Genomic DNA, 19,196 nt, shown 5'->3' on the forward strand with positions numbered 1-19,196 from the left:
AATCTTGATATCAGCCCTGCAGAGGCTTTGATCCTTGCCCAGCTTGTTTGGGTCATCAATCAAGCTGGGCATTCCTTGTTAATGGATTAAAACCATCAGAGATGTTTTTGTAATAGATTTTTCCAATTACTGAAGAAATCCATATTATTGCAAGTTATATATACATGTTTCTTTCCAGATGTTGCATAAAGCTTTTATTACAACAGAAGTTGTTGCAGCCACAAAAAAACCATAAAATTGTCTCCTAAGAGAACCAACTGAAAAGAGGACCCAGAGATCCTCTCTAATACAGAAGATTTATTAGAGCTTCAAAAATCACCAATTAAATGCACTCTACAGTTCATATCAGCGCTTCTCAAGACACATCTTGACATCAACTGTTGGACAGGAAGCAGCATGTGAGGCTGGGAAAGAATGTCTCGGATTCCCGGACCATCAGCACCGGCTCCCCTCAGGGCTGTGTTCTTTCTCCTCTGCTCTTCTCCCTGTACACCAGGGGTGGGCAATTCCAGGCCCCGGGAGCCGGTGTCCTGCAGGTTTTAGATCTCACCTTGGGTCAACACACCTGAATCACATGATTAGTTCATTACCAGGCCTCTGGAGAACTTCAGGACATGTTGAGGAGCTAATTTAGCCATTTAAATCAGCTGTGTTGCTTCAAGGACACATCTAAAACCTGCAGGGACACCGGCCCTCTGGGCCTGGAATTGCCCACCCCTGCTGTACACTAACTGCTGCACCTCCACCCACCAGTCTGTCAAGCTAATCAAGTTTGCAGACGACACCACCGTTATTGGACTCATCTCGGACGGGGATGAGTCTGTCTACAGGAGGGACGTTGAACATTTGGTGTCCTGGTGCAGCCACAACAACCTGGTGCTGAATGCCCATTCGGACCAAAACCTCTCGCCATAAGAACAGTTTCTTCCCTTCTGCTGTTGAACTCGTGAACAATGGCCATATGACTGTTCGCACCACAAACACATGACCCTATACTGTGTTCTCTGCATCTGTTCAATTTTTGCACTGATCATCACCTGCATTCATGTATATATCTATCTGCTTAGCACTTTTAATTTACATTTTTATTTAAGTGTTGTCTTACAGTATGTTTTGCACTAAGTACCGCAGCAATTTCCTAATGTTGTAAACCTGCTCGACATTTGGCAATAAAACCCTTTCTGATTCTGAAGGGGGCTACAAAACAAGTTTTTCGCAGTCAAAGAGCCGCAAAAAAGCCATTGGAGGAGAAGAAAAGGATAAAAACCACAAGACAGTAGATCAGGTGAAACCTGGACTTTAGTCTGATATGTTCAAACATAAGCAGACAAACCAGAGCAAGACAGCCACAGCTTCCAATCTCTGCAACTCAATGACATCTAGAGTGTAAAAATTTGACTTTTTATTGTAGTTTGACTAGGAAACATTGTGCAATTCGTTAAGAACAGGAGAGTGATTGAGCTTCATCTGAGCCAAAGGTCTGAATCGTTATCAGTTTTAAAGCCCTTGTTATGACAAACCACAGTGAAGCAAGAGTTAGTTAACAATGGGCTTGAACTTCGTCAGACAAACAGAACAGAAAAAACTTAAACATTTGTTTTTAGAGAATATTATTCATCTATTTTACCAAGCTGAGATCAGAATGAGATCAACTTGGTTTCCATGTGGTCACTAATTTAAAATGAGTTTGACCCCATTTGTTGTCCTAAAAGCTGATACCGCCCACGTGAAGTCATATTTAGTAGTGTTTGACATTATCTGTCAAACACAGTGTAAGCAATATTCCAGCACAGACATGCAAAGCTGCGAGCAGAACAGGGTCACTAGTGTTTATCTCACTAGCTGGGACCACATCCTCAGTGACGATGATCGACGATGGATGAGGAACCGTGCACTGGTAAATGGTAAATGGCCTGTATTTGTATAGCGCTTTACTTAGTCCCTAAGGACCCCAAAGCGCTTTACACTACATCCAGTCATTTACCCATTCCCCATGTACTAACGAGAAGTGGATGAAAGAAATATTAGAAGAAAGAAGAAAAAAGGGGCGGGAGAAGGGTGGGGCATGAAAATGAGAACAGCAGGTATTGGTGAAGGGGCTTATAGAGCCTGAGGCCGGAAGGGGCGTGAATGAGGTGTGATCCCGCTCCTGAAATTCAGATAATATCTCCACTTATGATGTGACTGTTCATGGAAGGATGAATTGTGAAAAGTCCTCTCTGCTCAGATTCAGCCAATGCTCTAAAACTGCAAATGGATAATGCAAAGTGCAAAGGCAGTCTAAGAGCGATCAATCTAATTTCTCTCAAAGCAGAGAACTTAGATATTTTTCTGTGGCCAAGTCAGTCACCTGATCTCAACCCAACAGAGTTTGCTTTTCAGTTACTGAAGATGAACCTAAAGGCAGAGAGGCCCATAAACAATTTAGGGCTGGCAAAGCATCTCAAAGGAGGACACAGAAGAATTGGTGGTTTTCCAGTCTTCAGACAGTTATTGACTTCAAAACCATGACTTAAAATTATATTAGCTTGCTGAATTACTTTTGAGGTTCTGAAAATGAGGAACTTAATATAAGGAACTGAATATTAACTTCTTTATGAATAATTCCTAAAGAGTTGAAAATGAAATTAAATACGGTTGAACACCTGCACATCAAATTACATCCTCTTTGTATGGAGGCTTGTATGGTGACTTTGAACCTAATGGTACCCCTTTCTTTTTCGCTATTTTGCAACTTCTGATCATTTTTACTCTGTTCATTAGCATCATCACAATTAATCCTAAAACAGTGACTCTGGTTAGTTGTATGCTCCCCAGTCTGAAGCCTGGAAGGAGACACGAAGCAGTGAACTCCCAGTGAGAAACAAGGCAGCAACCAAAAGTAACTTCAGGTGCCAGTGCATCGAAGACTGTATCACAAGATGAACTGATCTTGTCACTCCAACATGTCAGCATGTAGCTGATAGAGCTGGTGACTGCAACCTACCATAAAAAAAGAAAAGAAAAGAGTAAAACCAGAGACAAAGACGATTTTAACTGATAGCATTGATTACTTTGCCAGTTCTGTTGGTTACAGTAATTGTGAAATTAAAAATTGTGATACATATGACAATTTTGTATGACAAATTTAATTTTACTTGTTGCTACAGATGAAAAAATAAACATTCAGGATGTTTAAGTTAAATTCAGTATTTACAACTGTGGTACTTTCCGGTTTTTAATTCTACTTTTAAATCTAATACATTTTGATTCTTCACATAAAGACCCTTCTTGTTCAAAAGTTTTAACACAGTCCAACTTCTCAACTAAGGAACGGATCTTTTTCCACTTTTTGACATAACATAACACCCTCCCTCCCTGTGATGTCTTTAAATAAACTGGCAGCCTTGAAATAATCACATATGTATCTGATGCACAACCACGACAATGAGCACAGGGTACTACTAAAAATCTGAAGATTTCTTCCATGCTGAGATAAAATCACTTTCTAAAAATACTCATAAAATCTCAGATACGAACACCCGCGGTATTAAGAAATCAGAGAGCATCTGAAGAGCTATTTATAATACTGGCTCAGTTCAGTTTACCTCCTTTTTTTTTAAAGACACTTTATACCATACCATACCATACCATACCATACCAACTTTATTTCTAAAGCACTTTAACATAAAACCAGGGTTTCACAAAGTGCTGTACATGTTAATAGCATACGTAAAGAAAATTAAAATGAGATACGATAAAATAAATAGATACAATAAATTAAAACATGTTAAAACAAATTGAGTCAACCCCTCTAATCAATGCCAAAGGCTTCAGCGAATAAATATGTTTTAAGAAGACTTTTAAATTCAGAGACAGAAGAGGCCTGCCTAACATGCAAGGGCAGATCATTCCACAACTTTGGAGCAGCTACAGCAAAAGCACGATCACCTTTAAATTTATACTTAGTTTTCGGTACCTTTATGTCACATAACGTGTTATTTAAATAGACAGCATGGGCTCCTACTAGCAGTTATTCGTTGATAATACACAATTACATCATTGGCTGGTTTAAAAAGGGCACCGTGACATTTAAGCCTGCTTAGTGGCAAGATCTATATCAATACAAGCATCTTCATGTTCCACCTTAAGTGGTCATACAAGTAGTAACACAACTATAAGCAGCTCTTGTAGCTCATTGAAACATATGGGTGTTAATATATAGAACAGAGGTCCAGCAGACTGGGTACAGATGCATGAAAAATAAAAGGAAAAAACAGCATCAAGTTTCTTAGTCAGGTGTTGACACCGTGTCTTGCTTGATCAGCTTCAATGATCCTTGGCATGGATTCTACAACTGAAAATTACTGGTAGGGATTGGGGATTGTACAACAATCCTAAAAAAGAAATTCCCGTATTTGGTATTTTGATGACGGTTGTCATCAAAAGGTCAATCATATTTAATTAAGTTGATGTTAGCTAAAATGGTTAACATCAATTTAATATTTATCAGATGATTGGTGAATGTCCATGGATGGAGTTAATGTCATTCTGTAGGATACCAATCCCAGAAATACAGAAATATAACAAATTTGGTCACTTACTATAAACTTTTTATTGCTTTGTAGAGATGCTTTCCTCTAATAGGACCGGAAAACCTTAGAACAAAATGTTCCCTCACTGTTTAATAGAGAGATCACTTCGCCTTAGAGGTGAAGGGTTCACGTTTTTTTCTTTACTCAGTCACCGGTTCTTACAGATGGTCACAGAGCAGTTTAGCGCCCCCGTGAACATTTCTAATAATAGCCACAACTAAAATAGACAGTCATCACATGAAATCAATAATGCCACTTAGATATGACAGAGTGGGCTGGCATGCTGCCCCTCACACTTGGATTATCGTGACACTTGCAACTAAGCTCACTCTTATGCGGCAGCTTTGGATGCATGACAAAGTTAATGTCAAGAGAGAAATGTTCTTTATACCCGGAAAAGCCACATGTTAAACATGTCCGACAAGAGAAGATCATTGAATCGATGTGTGATAATGAAGTCAAAGTGACAGAACGTAAAGAGAAAGAATGAATGTAGAAAGTTGACAAATAGCGCCATCCAGAGGTCAGAAAATGACAGTTAATACACAGCTGTGCTCAGACTGATCTTGGGTATGAATGTTACTCTGGCCTTTTAATGGTTCTGCATAATCCACACAGGATCAAATATTTACGTATATTCACTTTAATCTTTTAATACATGATGAGGGCCAAAGCACATTATCTTCTAGTTACTGATCATGATTGACTACAACTGGTAGTTTCTTTTTGCCAGAATAAAAAGGATTTGTTTGACAGCACTTACTGGATTGACCAATACCCTGCACAATGTGAAAGTCCAAGGAATTCAGTTAACATCTAAGGACAATTGTAGATTTACACGAGTTGGGAAGGCCGTTTCTAAACAGTTCAAACTTGTCCTCAGGATCTCCTTACCTGGATGATTGAGCATGTTCAGACAACTGTATGCAAGTTCAGGAACAACCCAGGAATCACTCAGAGTGAAGCCTGCCATGAACTGGAAACCAGTATCACAGTTTACCATTGTCATGGTCTAAGAAGGTGCTGGCCAAGAAAGACACCCCTGCTCCAAAACTGACACCTTCAAACTCGACTGAAATTTCCAGCTGTCCACGTGGATTAGCCTTCTGGAGAAAAGTTTTATGGTTGGATTAGACAAAGGCAGAACTATCTAGCCACAATGACAAGAAGCATGATTGACGGAGTAAAGGTGAGGCTCTGGGGATGGTTTACAGTCACTGGTGCATTATGAAAAGTGGAAAGAGTAATAGAGGATGACGTGTACCTACAAATTCAACTTCACCTCAAACCAACAGCTAGACCAGTTGAAACCTAAAAACAATTAGGTTTTTACTTCAGTTAATTTTATTTTCAAGCGTTTATGAGCCCTGATCCACAGGATATTTAAGGGCTAAAAAACCCAAACATTTTACCTCTATTAAAAATTACAACCACATCCAACCACTCCACACAAAGGCCCAGCAGGACTTTGCAAACCTCTTAAGTCATGTCAAACTGGTTTCTTGAACTTGATAGCAAGTTCACTGTACTCAAATGACCTCCACGTCATCAGATCTCAATCCAATAGAGCAGCAGTCCCTAACCCCCGGGCCTCGGACCGGTACCATGTGTTATGAATAAATTTTCTTTTTTCGGTACCGGTACTAGTTTTATTTTGTTGTAGTTATCCACGACACCTTAGGCCGGTCCATGAAAATATTGTCGGGCATAAACCGGCCCGTGGCGCAAAAAAAGGTTGGGGACCGCTGCAATAGAGCACGTTTGCAATGTGGCGGAACATGAAATTCCAGTCATGGATGTGTAGCAACTGTGATGCAATCATGTCACTCAAAATCTGAGGAATGCGTGGAGCACCTTGATGAAATTATGCCAAGAACTCATTCCAACTCAATTTTATATAGTACTAAAACACAGCTACCTCAGGGTGCGTTATATTGAATGCTAACCAATCAAAGCAACACTGAAGTCAAAGTGTTCCAAGCTGTTATAAGCGTACGTATGCATGCTGCACAACTAGAATAGCCACTACACAACTCATGTTACACCAAGCAGTTTGTTTAAAATGGCTGAATTACCTCCTCAAAATGTCTTGAAATTCTCCAGAGGCCTGGTAATGAACTAACCATTTGATTCAGGTGTGTCGACCCAGGGTGACATCCAAAACCTGCAGGACACAGGCCCTTGAGGCCTCCAGTTCCCCCATCCCTGCTCTACACCAACTGTTTTTGGCGTTTAATCAGACCTTGTGACTTGATGTCAAATATAGGATGTGCTGCAAATATAGGACTTGAAAAGTTTGCCTTTAAACCATCTTGAATCATTGCATAGCATGTGACTGAAAATGAATTTACTCAAGTTTCTTCACGTAAACAGCTTTATTAAGCAACAATGCAGTCTGACTAAACAGTGAGGATGCTAGAAAAAAAAAAAAAAAAAAGTGGACATATCACATCAACGTAGTCTGCATCTGGCAGAAGGCATGAGTCACATTGAGGGAGATTTTAAAAAAAAAAAATGTTAAGAACAAATTTAAAAAGGGAAATGCCTAAACATGCTTGCATATGCAGTAAATACAAATTATAGCTTAAAAACCAGACCATGGAATGTCACTGGGTGATCTAAACGTTGGACCAAGATTGTTGGTGGGTCTTGTTTCCTGTCTGGTGGGAGAGAGACAACAGTTAGAGAACAAAGAAAAACTACTGTTAGCCGATTCAGACTGATGGAAGAGCTGACTTACTTTGGCCCAATGGTTTTGGTTTCACCCCACACAAATGGAGGAGCAGTGTTATCTGCCTCTGCAAGATGGGACAGTTACCTTAATACTTTCACTAAGTATTGTCTCAATGTCTCAGGGTGCAGCACAAAAAGTTTATATTTCAGGTGCATTTAGACCCAGACCCATTCTTAAAATGGAAAGTATTGTTTAACAGTCAGAAACTGAAGGGGGAAAAGCAGTTTTCAGACACAAGGTTCGAAAAAGGTTGACCTAGGTGAGAAATGGGATATTTCACATTTTACACAGTAGCAGTTCATCACAACAGCCCTGAACAATCTTCCAGAGTTAAAGAGTTTTATTCAGTAATAATTACTAAAACTAGCAACCAAGACCATTAACCCAGATGAAGCGTTTACAGAGGTCACAGATCAAGTGAGCGTAAGCTTCAAGCAGGAGGAGCAGTTGTCTTCAGCTTTCCATTACAAGGAAAACGAGTCTAAAGCACTTTAACGCTTGATTCACACAGCCAGGTAAGGGTTAGTCATCCTTGTGCCAATACCAAGATGATGAGGTTATAAGTCATACCTTGATCCCAATCCTCAGTCATGTTTGGGTTAACCCAAGTGCTGACTGGGACATGCCAGTTACAAGGTCCATTTGAACTTGAACTTCCATCTGTAACAGGGGTGTAAAATAAGAAATATTCACGAGGTTAAACATGATTAAATTTAAGTTAAAGAAAAAAAAAAGAAAAAAAAAAAAAAAAAAAAAAAAAAAAGCAGTCTTACCTTCTTCCATGTCCACAGGAACTCTGTCCTCGCAGGTCTCAGTGTGGTGAGCCAGCTCATGTTTGGGGACCAGGTGGCGAGCATTAAAAGGGCAGGTTTTTAGTTCACGGGCCAGTTTGGGATGGTTCTGCAGAGAGTTTGTATAAACAATCAAACTTTCAATCATGGCTAAAGTTTCATTCAAGCCAGGAAATTACTCAAGACCAGTACCAGCTTCGCCATTTAGCAATTTTTATTCTCCCTCATCCACCAGTGGAGAAAATTTGGCTACTTTAGCGTTTTGATGTTCTGCTGAATAAAAATAATTGTAAGCACTGGTTCAGTGGTTAGATTATTCAATAGGATCCTGTTTAACTCAGCTGCATGAAATCCAGAGGCCCTTCCAAGATTTAATGTTTGCATTGTAATGGCTGCTGTGAACATCTAACAAGGCCAAAGTCTCTTATAAGATTAAAACCATCACTGGAACTACAGAAACTAAAAAACAAAACTAAAATGAGTAAACTCAATTTGACAGACTAATGTAAAATAGAAAGAAAATACAACTAAAACCTAAAATTTTAAAGATACTAGCACTTGACTCACCTTCCTGCACTTTATGATGTGGTAAGGAAAGCGGCTGGACCGGATCTTGTGGTTTTTATCAAAAGGGCACTGAAGAAGTTTTTCTGGGTCTGTGTTTCCTTTCCCATCTTTAAGGGGGGGGGGGGGGGGAAGAAGCAAATGCATTAACTTAGGATTTAAAGTACTGACAACACCTTAATGTTAAAAAAAAGTTTCACCATATTCCTCCACCAGCTGTGCTGGCTCTGCAGAAGAGGTCCTGCAGGGACTGCTGGTGCTTCCAATTACAAAATTGCTCGCCATCTGTAGCTGGAATTTACTGTGGGCAGGCAAACAGTTTAAATTAAAATACAACCACCCACCCCCAAATAGACACGCAGGAATTGTGTAAGCTAAATGCTTGCACTTTGGTAATGCCAACACATGGCACAGCATTTACAAGCTACATAACCACATTAACCCTTCAGCTCTGCAGGTGTGCAACATTTTTCTGTTACCCCAAAGTGAGCTTAACTTAGCCTGCTGGTTTGGATTATTTTTAAATATAGAGAAGAAGAAAAAAATACTCCTAATGTGTGTACAAAGACAGAAACATGAGTGACCTTAGTGAATGAAGCTAGCTCTTCCCCCCCCCCAACTCTTTGTGTCTCAGTATAGGTGCAGGTGGTTCCTACACCCCCAGTTCTTCTTTGACCTGATTAAACATCCCATGATGACCAAATATTCACGTTTGACTGATATAAAGCCATTCTATATGGATAAAATAAGTCGCAGAGCTAACTCGTGGACACGCTACACAGTACCTAGCTCATCAAACGTTACCGTAAAATATGCAGCAAGAAGACCTGGCCGGTTTCCAAAGTCTGTTAGCAAAAAAGTTGCCTAGCTACTCAGCACATTGCCTGAGACACTAACACGTGAATTTTAAACACCTGCACTTAACTTTTGTAACGTTTATAGAAAATGGTTCGAATAAAGCCTAGAAGCAGTTTAAAATTACCATGAAAGAGATCCGTTTCTCTCAAAAGACATCAAACAACCAGAGCCGCCCCACTTCTTTAAATCTCGCGAAGAGTCACGTGATTTTTGGCAGTTAAATTTTTTTTATTAGCTCTACGGGGATTTTACCTTTTTCCATCCATCCATTCGCTTCCGCTTATCCTTTTCAGGGTCGCGGGGGGCGCTGGAGCCTATCCCAGCTGTCATAGGGCGAGAGGCGGGGTACACCCTGGACAGGTCGCCAGTCTGTCGCAGGGCCGATTTTACCTTTTTTCTTTTTAAAAAATATTTTTATATGAACTATGAATACTATCAATAAAATGTGCAAACTGAATCTCTGGCTTTTGGTGGAAGAAGCAGCTAATTAAATTAGTTGTCCGTGCAAAAACTACCCACTCATTTTTAAGTAAAGATGATAAATAGCATCAATAAAACATGCTAATTAAATTGCACTGACTTTTGGAAGGATTGCTAAATTAAATGAACTGCAAAAGTAAGAGTACATACAGTAGACACTACTGATTACATGTGAAATTCCAGTACTCAAAGTAAAATGCTAACGTAAAAGTACACAGCTACTGGCAAAGAAGTAGTATGAAGAATAAGAAAAAATCTGAAATTCTTTAGTGATCTTAAAAGGTTAGAAATTATTGTATTAGAGCAGCGAAAAACAACAAAATGTAATATACTTATAATAAAATACTTATTTGTAACTGGACCTATTTGTATCACATCATATCATATTTTTCTTATATTAAAGCAGACGTTTTATTTTGTGAATAGATGGTTCATTAAAATATGAAAGAGTCAGTGTTTTTAGAATGCTTATTTACATTTATAAAACAAAAAAGGTTATTTTTTGCCATCATTTTACACACTTAGTAGCATGTGACTCTTATTTACCCTGGTACCATTTTTTTCCATTACGGTAACTGACTCACTTTAATCTTTGCTGTATATGAGCGTCATTACGGTAAGTGCGCTGCCTGTCAAACATGGCGCTGTCCTGTTCGAGTCTGTGTAGTCAACTGTCTTTAATCCGACACTGTCGTCTCGGTAAAAACAGGATAACACATGGTCTTTACTCTCCCTACGTGGTCTGTCAGTTCAGGTATATATGAAGCCGATTAACATCGTCGCTTCCATCATTTATCATTTTTGTTTTACTCGTGTTTCGTAAACCTTTGCTAAGCTAGCTATACCTACCGGCTGATAAGAGATATTGAAAATAAAATTTAAAATAAAAAATAAAGTACGTTGTTGATATTTTCATCAGAGCAATTATTATATCGTGATCGGTGCATACCCCAACGATAAAGAGTAATCATGTTTAATTCTTTAATGTACAAACAATTATTTTATTCCTTTAATGACAGATATCTTTCCTCTCTGACAGACTGCCCCTGTGTAGACACTACTCATCGTCCGAAGTCAGACGAGGTTTTGCTCGTTATGTTGCCTCCAAACTCCAGTGGGCTAATACCAAATATGAAGATTTCCTTAAAAAGCGATTTCCCCGCTTTTTTCTGCTCTATCACACTTTCGTGGAAGGTAAGCTCACGGTTTACTCACTCCTGAGGTCTCCAAAAAACTGTAGGAGAGCCCTGTGAGTGTTGTTAGCCCAACAATGAGGTTGGGAAACCTGACTAGGGACCAGGAAACAGGCTGCTGTAGTACATAGGCACCTTATATATGAAGGTTTTTGAAGATGAAAGTTGCTGAGAGAGAGAATTCAAGACCCAACTCATGATCAGAATCTGGAGTTAAAATAAGACATTTAATAGCCAGATTTCTCATATTCCATGGCCTTCCATGGCCTTAATATGATCGTTTCACCTGGTCTACTAACATCAGGGTCCTCAGGGTCTTTACTTCCTGTATAGGTGTGTCTGCTTTTGTTCTAGAATTGAAAAGCCTTTTGGATGGTAGGTGAAATGTCTTCAAAAACCTAAAGAAGTCCAGTTGTCTTCTTTCAAACATCACCCCATCAGCAGCATTATATCCAGAAAACACTGTTCTTGTCCATCACTTACCCGAGCTTATTTTTTTCAGGTCTTGCAAGTCAAATTTTCATTTTACTTTATTAAAACTGCATTAAACAAGCAAACAAACATTGCATACTACATACTGTTTGTAATATACAAATGATTATACAATTACATCATTTTGTGGCCCCAATCTAAAGCGAACATCTACAGAGTACAAGCAGGCTAAGGAGTTGGTGTCTAAATAAACAGCATGCTACAAAGCACTTTGTTCTAAGAGTCAAATAAATTTTTTAAAATCTACAGTAATATTTAAAACAATTTTTTCTGTCACTCATTCCAGGATTCAAGCTACTGTTCCGAGATGCCAAAGATATCAGGAGGATAAAAGGAAAAATGTGGTCTGATGGAGTAAAGTTCCAGGATTTGCCTTACAGGGACATGGAGAAACTCAGACAGGTGGGTCTGTTTACCACACTGCACACAGAAATATCAGAATTTTCCACACATATTAGAAATGGAGGGAATCAAACTGCTTATAGCTCAGTGAAAATGAGTAATTTCTTTATTATTATTAAATTTGTATTAAATATAATTACATTTATTTTGTTATTATTAAATCTGCAATAAGTCAGAAAAACATTATTTGATTTTTTTTAATCTTTCAAATTGCAAAAGTTTGGAATATACTTGATTTTGATTGTTAATATGATGCTATTGCTTCTGAGTGTAAAATTTTCTTTTGACTGCATTCTATCTAATGGCCAGCAGGAGGCGAACCCTGGTTGCAAAAAGAAATTCCCTTGTATAGAAATTCCCTCTGCTTTTTTTTTTTTTATCTGGGATCTTTTTAAAAATCCTTTCCTTCATACATTCACTCTTAGCAAAAAAAAGTTGCGTTTTCTATCACGTTATCTACCAAAATGTGATGCATTTTGTCACAGAAAATCCAATATAATCCTATTTTATTTAGATTATCGATTGGAGTATTATTAGTGTAATACCGGCAATGGGAATTCATGTCGGGTTAACACCATCTCCATGCACACAAATAAAACCAGTTCTATTTTGTTTTGACACTAATTGGCAAAACTGTATAAAATTTTAAAGGCAAATAAACTATCATATTATTTAGTGCAGCCATCAGTTTGTATTCATTAAAAGAATAAATAGACAGAAAAACAGAATTCAAGATCAAAATAACAAATTAATATATTCTAATTTAAACTCCTAAAATGAAAAGGCTTAAATCAACCATAAAAAGAAAAAACAAACACCTACTGTTTGAACCGGTCATAATGAGTTAATTCTGTCTGGTATTAGGTTAACAGGCGTGAGGATTTATCAAGATGCTAGCACTTCATTAGGGGTGGGATGGCATGCCTCAGGAGGTAGAGGAGGTCATCTACTTTATCAGCATTGAAAAATGTGTAATGCTGATGTAAGCAATGCTCTTATTTATTTTTGGCAGCTTCTTCTTTTTGATCAGTTCAGTGGAATGTCTGTTTCCAACTCTTCTTGTCTTCTAAATCTTCCCTTTTCATGCCAACCATCAGCGTTTCCTGTCAAAACAACCGTAAAGCTCCTTTTTCTTTTGTTTTTTTCTTGCTTGTCAGCCTCATCTTCTGCATCCTTTTCCCGATAATCCCACTTTCTCCCCTCCATACATCTCAGCCGATTCATCTCTCTGATTTTGTACGTCAGGTATTCAATCTGAGCTATCGCTCTGAGTAAATACTAATGGTATTTAAAAAGAATTTCATAATCGTGAGGACTGTCAGAGCATCCTTTAAGGGGAGGGATTAGCGTTTAGTCACCCATTCTCATAAATTAGTGTAGATTTTGGTAGAGTTTCAATTCCTGTGTTTATGGCAGTGTAGTATTTTTAGTTTATGCATTGTCAGTGTTTCAGGGCTGTAATGTCTCACAGTAACTTGGCTCACTTGACTTGTGTTTGACAGTTTCGCAGAGACTTGATCAAGGCCATCCCGCTGGTGATCATATCCATCCCTCCCTTTGCCAACTACCTGGTTTTTGTCTTGATGTGAGTCCTCTTGAAATAACCATCTCATTTGATTTGCAGGCTTATTTATGTTGCTGTCCCTGTTCATTAATCATTTTCTGTCACTTAGTGTGCCTCACTCTGCTAACAACACCTCCTCCTGCATCGACAGGTATTTCTTCCCCCGTCAGCTCCTGATCCCTCACTTCTGGACTCCCAGCCAGCAGCTGGAGTTTCGGAGAGTGTACCACTCCCTCAGAGCTCGGCACCACTGGCCGGTGCTCAAAGGACTTGAGTGCACGAGTCAGCAGGTCAAAAATGGTCACTTACAGAGACAACTTAAGGACCTGTGTGCAAAAGTAAGTATCGGGAATGTGTAGCAGTACTGCTTTCTGCTTTCAAAGTACACTAATCATTCACGAACAGTTTTTACAGTGTGGCCCCTTATAATGTTATCTTCCTGAATGTAGCACGAGTTATCAGGGAATAACTAGATATTATGTCTCAAAGTAACATCCTCATTAATGTCAGAACCAAAGATTTTTCAGCCGAACATTGCCCAGACATCACTTTTCTTCTACTGTCTTGCACTAAATCTGTAGCATATCCTGCCAGCACTCTTCCAAAGTTAAGGACACGCACACACATCCTCTTGGCCGTGCACATGATGTAAGAGAAAATGTGACTCATCAAACTGATCCATCTTCTTCCCTTGCTCAATAACCCAGCTTTGCACTTGCATAATCACTAAAGGCTATCCAGCTGATGATTTGGGTAGATTTTAGTGGTGGAGAGCCGAGAGCATGCGCACTATGACCTGTCTGTGGTTATTGTGCTCCATGCATGTGTCCTGTCAGCTTTCTTGGGTGCTTATAATCTTGTAAGCACCCAAGAAATCTTGTTGCTTGTCTGTGCTTGGCCTGCTTCTAGTACTAACCCATGCTTATTGGGGAAACACCTGATACCTGTGGTTTGAAGATGATCTGTGCAAGTGATCTGGCCATTACAGTTCTGTCTGAGAGATTCTTATGCTGTCCAATTTTTTCCCCACTTCCATGTCGACTGTGAAAACTGACTCCTCACTTGCTATTTAATGTATCCCCCCTCTTATTAAGACAATGGAAATCCTCACTCTAAATTGTCAGTGGTTTTAAAATAGTGCATTGTTTTTCTGCTCTGCTAAGTATTCTTTCGTGCAGTTTTTCACTTCAAACTTTGGACACATAGCTGGGATACTTGGCCAGTTTGCGAGGATAACTGTCATTTCTTTTCATTAGAAAACTACAACTTATTTGTTAAATTTTAAACTGTTCATTATGGATGCACAAATAGTAAGTGCACCCTAGTTCTCATTCTTCAGTTTAATAAACATTGCAGGAGTCAGTCATGATGTTTGGCTGTGAACTGTGTGAAACAGTACAGATTTGCAGATCTGTTCATTTCTAACCAGTACATGTATGTTTGATATTTGTTCAGGTCCAAAGTGGAGCAAACCCCAAAGCGTCTGAAATCCTTGCTATCCGAAGCCTGTTTTCTGGACCTCCTTTGGGTATAAGGAGAATGAGCGTTGATCACATGGTCAGTAAAACTCCTCCAATTTTCTGTCTCAGTTAACAGGAATGCAAAAGGCTTAGTAAAGCCTTCGTATTCATGTTTTTATGGCTAATCAGAGACACATCAGCCCGCTGCTCTTCTTGACGCCACGGCTCCCCGGCTTCTTGATTGGCCAGCGGCTAAGCAGCCACGGGCTGGAGTTGCTCCAACTGGACCGGGGCCTCAGCAGACTGGGCGTTCACCAGCTGAATGACTCTGAACTCAGACAGGTCCATCACTCTCCATGACTTTATATACTGAGTGCCTTCCTCTTTAAGCCATTTTATAAATACTTGATGTTTTTCTCCTTTCAGGCTTGTTATCTAAGGGGCCTCAATGCTGATGTTCTTGGTGTTAACCAGTGTCGTGAATGGTTGTCCCAGTGGCTACAGGTGTCAAGCTCATTGAAAGGTATTATTATTATTTGGATTTGCAGTATAGATTCTTTTTTTTCTGTCACCTACCCTAAAGATTTTGATGAGAGCCAAAGAAAAATGACCAGAATTGTAATAAAAATAACTTTACCTGTTTCCTTAAGAGGATTTATGTGAAGAGAAATTTCCAGACAGAATATTGCACAGATTTCTCCCTAATAAAGTAGCTGAGACTTGATTGCTTCTACTGTGCTTACCTGTATAGTCAGCCCCAAAATGTCCATAATGAGTCAGAAAAACCATGGATTAAAATAAAACAAAATAATAGTTCAAAATGTAAGTAAATATGAGCCTAAACTAAAGTTCTGGCTTTATGCATGTGTATGTGGAGCACAATTTAGAGTTGATGTGCTTTGTGGATGCTGTGGATAGCTGAAGTGCAGCACATCTGTTGGATGTACACTGCTCAAAAACATTAAAAACACTTTGAAAGGACATCCGAAAAGAAATCGCGCTAGATATTGATGTGGACTGGGTAATATGTTAGGAATGAAAGAATGGCATACTGTGTGATGGACATGGAAGTATCAACCTACAGAGGGCTAAATTTAATGACACCCTGAAAGTTAAAGTGAAAAAGTTATTTAACAGGCTCGTCCTTTTTGCCAAAATTTAATCGATCCCGGTGCTGCTGATGGGTTAACGACCTTCTACAGCCTGTCCCCTGGAATCCACCTGTTCTTGAGACTGCACTGAAAGACACAGCAAAACTTCTGGAAATTGTACACATTAATGTGCTATCCTGTAGAAGTGGGACTACCTGTGCAGCCTCTATAGGGCCCAGGTATTGCCTCATGTTACCAATAGTGAGACTGACCCAAGCCATCGAGTGAAAAATCTGTCAGAAAAGATGAGAAGGGTAAAAATGTCACTTGCCCCCATGAGGTAAAATCATTCCTATTTTCATGGTTGTCTCATTGGTGCCCCTCCAGTGCACCAAAAAAGCTGAAAATGGTTATAAACACACTCTGCTACTTAACTGACCAGATCAACATCCCAGAAGTGTTCCTAAAAAGTGTTCCTTTAATTTTTTGATCAGTGTATAAGGCTTAGACTGTCCCACAAATCATCTTTGTTCCAGTTTTACTAAACTCCAGTGTATCTGTAGCCAAATGAGTGGAATGAGTCTGTACTGCTATTTGACATGATTCCAACAGATGGCACTCCACTTTTTGTTTCGGTAAACCAGGGGTGTCAAACTCCAGGCCTCAAGGGCTGGTGTCCTGCAGGTTTTAGATATCACCCTGGGTCAACACACCTGAATCAAATGATTCGTTCATTACCAGGCCACTGAGGCCTGGAGTTCAACACCTGCGCTCTAAACAAATGAAACACCCTGCAGATAATGGCTGATGAAATATACTGCATGTTTATCTAACATATAAATCATCTTTATGAAGAGTAACCAAGTCTTTCTCCTTCTATGTACTGCAGTAGTATCAAAGTAGCTCCAGAAACGGTCTCACTCAAGAACATGTGTAGTGACAGAACAGAAAATTATTTAAGTTAATTCTTATTTGAATATGAAGTGTCTGTTTGTACTTGAATGTTAATACTCAGTTCATTCACTGATGCAGGACTTTACTCTAAAGTTAAACATTTAAAAAATACTTAATCTGAAAGGGCATTTAATTGGAACCAAAATTCAATATAATTCAGCATTACCTGTGCATGTTGCATTTATTGTTCAGTACATGACCCTAGATGATGAGCCGGTGAACTTTCTAGAGGAGGTGTTTGGTGCACAGCTTATGGCCCTAACAAAGCAGTGTGAACAGCCTGATAAGTGCACAATCTGCTGCTCTACAGATTTATGCCAAGTCAAGGAATAAGATTTTTTTTGACACTAACAGCATTTTTTGTTTCTCTCATAATTCAGAATCTGCTGACAATTACATTTGAGCAGGCTTTGCTTTTAATCCAAGTACAATTCAGAATGAGAGCAAGAGGGATTGCATTTGCCAAAATGCATCTGGAAACCATCAGGCTATTGTCTATCTTTTTAATCAGCTTTATCAAGATATTCTGCATTCTTAAGTAGCGGCCGGACACAAAAATCTTGGCTCTTTTAGGTTATAACGGGAGGCTTGAAAAACTGTTTAGAGGCTAAATCTGCTAACTAGCTAATGTAATAAATGCACATTGTCTCCACACATTAAACAATATAGGAACTACTTGTTCTATGTACAATAGTCAAGACAAAATATCCACTACCTTTTGTGACTTAAAGATCAGGCTTTGAGTTATATTTAAAGCATTTTGGGGGGTGCTTTAAAAGACCTTTTAAGTATTTCCTAAATGTTGCATGATTATTTTATAGCTATTACATTAGCATGTATTTTTTACTTTCATTTTTGCAGACTCAGAGGTGTCACTGCTTTTGCACAGCATTGTGTTTCTCTCTGCAAACTACCCAAGTGGTCCCAGCCATCACTGACAGGAAGCCACATGCTATCTGCTGTTGTGATTATACTCTCTTACGTGCAATGAAAAGCAAAACTTTCCAAGAGGTTTTCAACAGCTCCTTTTTGGAAAGTAAACAACATTTTAAGGGTGTTTTTGGCAAGAAACCATTTCTATTCAAAGGATTTACCACAAAAAAGAAGCCTTTGCAGTTAATAGCATTTAAAAACAAGATGAATCCATTGTCATCTATTAGACATTAGTGCTATACTGGTGATGTGGAAGTAATGTAATGATTATCTATTGCTATATGTGAACCTTGTTTGCATGTGTGAACTGATACATGTTATTTAAGTTCAGCAGTTCTTTTTGTTTGGTGATATGCTCAGACACATTCCATTTAAAAGAATTACATTAAGATGGGCATGTTTGTTTTTACATTTCACATCAAACATGTCCTGTGTTCTTTCATGCCAGTACCTCACTTTGTGTTTTTTTTTTTTACATACTTTGAATATTGTTTACCATGATCAAGGTTGTGGGTAACAGGACTTGTGGTGGGTAATGTGGAGATGAAGAGGCGTTATAACTTGGTTGACGTCAAACAGCAGTAGACAATATGAAAGTCCCTGAGAGTAACTATGTAAAGAAAAAGCCCACTGGTGGCCCAGCTGTAAAGTCATTGAAGCTTGCTTGTGTGATGAGATGCTGAACGTCTTGCACGTTCTCAAAGTTTTTGGTTTGTGGCACAGCACACATTTCTGACAAGATATCACTTTATTGTTTACCTTCTTATTTTTTTGAAAGGCTGGAATGACATTAACTTAAGTGCAAAATTTGTTGTAAGCCCTTCGCCTGCTTTCTGGTTACTCCTACGAAGAGGAAATTCCTGTTGTATCTGCTGGTGACTTGTGTAAGTGTAAAACTGAACATGTCATCGCTTCCTGTGCCTTTTGCAAGAGCACACAGAGTTTATCTGAAATAGAAGATGCAAAAATTATGTTGTGTTTTTTAAGATTTTTTTTATTACTTGCTCTGCAAATGTTCAGTGTTGTGTTGTGCCAATATTATATACAATATCTTGGAAATGTGTCTGAAATAAAAATCTTAAAGGTGCATTTTCCTCCTGTATAAC

At 38.9% G+C, this 19,196-nt stretch overlaps 2 protein-coding genes across 4 annotated transcripts; one reads left to right on the plus strand and one right to left on the minus strand.

The window, feature by feature from the left end:
* Nucleotides 1-6,905: 6,905 nt before the first annotated feature.
* Nucleotides 6,906-9,793, minus strand: gtsf1 (gametocyte specific factor 1). Of its 3 annotated transcripts, none has more exons than XM_085259471.1 (7): nt 9,774-9,793; nt 8,864-8,964; nt 8,667-8,773; nt 8,082-8,208; nt 7,879-7,968; nt 7,315-7,372; nt 6,906-7,234 (listed from the first exon to the last, which is right to left on the minus strand). In XM_085259471.1, the coding sequence occupies exons 1-7, from the start codon at nt 9,785-9,787 to the stop codon at nt 7,159-7,161; spliced, it is 573 nt and encodes a 190-aa protein (XP_085115597.1). In that variant the 5' UTR covers nt 9,788-9,793; the 3' UTR covers nt 6,906-7,158. The 3 variants fall into 3 exon arrangements, with proteins under 3 accessions (XP_085115597.1, XP_085115598.1, XP_085115596.1); XM_085259472.1 differs by lacking the exon at nt 9,774-9,793 and adding an exon at nt 9,468-9,623 and having other exon boundaries at nt 6,910-7,234; XM_085259470.1 differs by lacking the exon at nt 9,774-9,793 and adding an exon at nt 9,646-9,773 and having other exon boundaries at nt 6,911-7,234.
* Nucleotides 9,794-10,631: 838 nt separating this feature from the next.
* Nucleotides 10,632-19,177, plus strand: letmd1 (LETM1 domain containing 1). Its single transcript, XM_085258955.1, has 9 exons — nt 10,632-10,755; nt 11,041-11,195; nt 11,973-12,088; nt 13,591-13,673; nt 13,804-13,990; nt 15,108-15,209; nt 15,302-15,454; nt 15,539-15,635; nt 18,019-19,177. The coding sequence occupies exons 1-9, from the start codon at nt 10,640-10,642 to the stop codon at nt 18,093-18,095; spliced, it is 1,086 nt and encodes a 361-aa protein (XP_085115081.1). The 5' UTR covers nt 10,632-10,639; the 3' UTR covers nt 18,096-19,177.
* Nucleotides 19,178-19,196: the final 19 nt, after the last annotated feature.

The sequence above is a fragment of the Mchenga conophoros genome, linkage group LG20 (assembly GCF_057382185.1).
Source record: "Mchenga conophoros isolate Kocher_MC1m ecotype Shallow Benthic linkage group LG20, M_conophoros_male_GT1.1, whole genome shotgun sequence".
NCBI lineage: Eukaryota > Metazoa > Chordata > Actinopteri > Cichliformes > Cichlidae > Mchenga > Mchenga conophoros.

Bases quoted from the DNA above. Each gene is read 5' to 3' on its own strand.
- letmd1 (XM_085258955.1), top strand. From the start codon at position 10,640: ATGGCGCTGTCCTGTTCGAGTCTGTGTAGTCAACTGTCTTTAATCCGA. The intron at 10,756-11,040 runs GTATATATGAAG...CCTCTCTGACAG, and splicing joins TACGTGGTCTGTCAGTTCAG to ACTGCCCCTGTGTAGACACT. The intron at 13,991-15,107 runs GTAAGTATCGGG...ATATTTGTTCAG, and splicing joins TTAAGGACCTGTGTGCAAAA to GTCCAAAGTGGAGCAAACCC.
- gtsf1 (XM_085259470.1), bottom strand. From the start codon at position 9,677: ATGTCTTTTGAGAGAAACGGATCTCTTTCATG. The intron at 8,209-8,666 runs GTGAGTCAAGTG...AACTCTCTGCAG, and splicing joins ACATCATAAAGTGCAGGAAG to AACCATCCCAAACTGGCCCG. The intron at 7,969-8,081 runs GTAAGACTGCTT...CCCCTGTTACAG, and splicing joins TCCTGTGGACATGGAAGAAG to ATGGAAGTTCAAGTTCAAAT.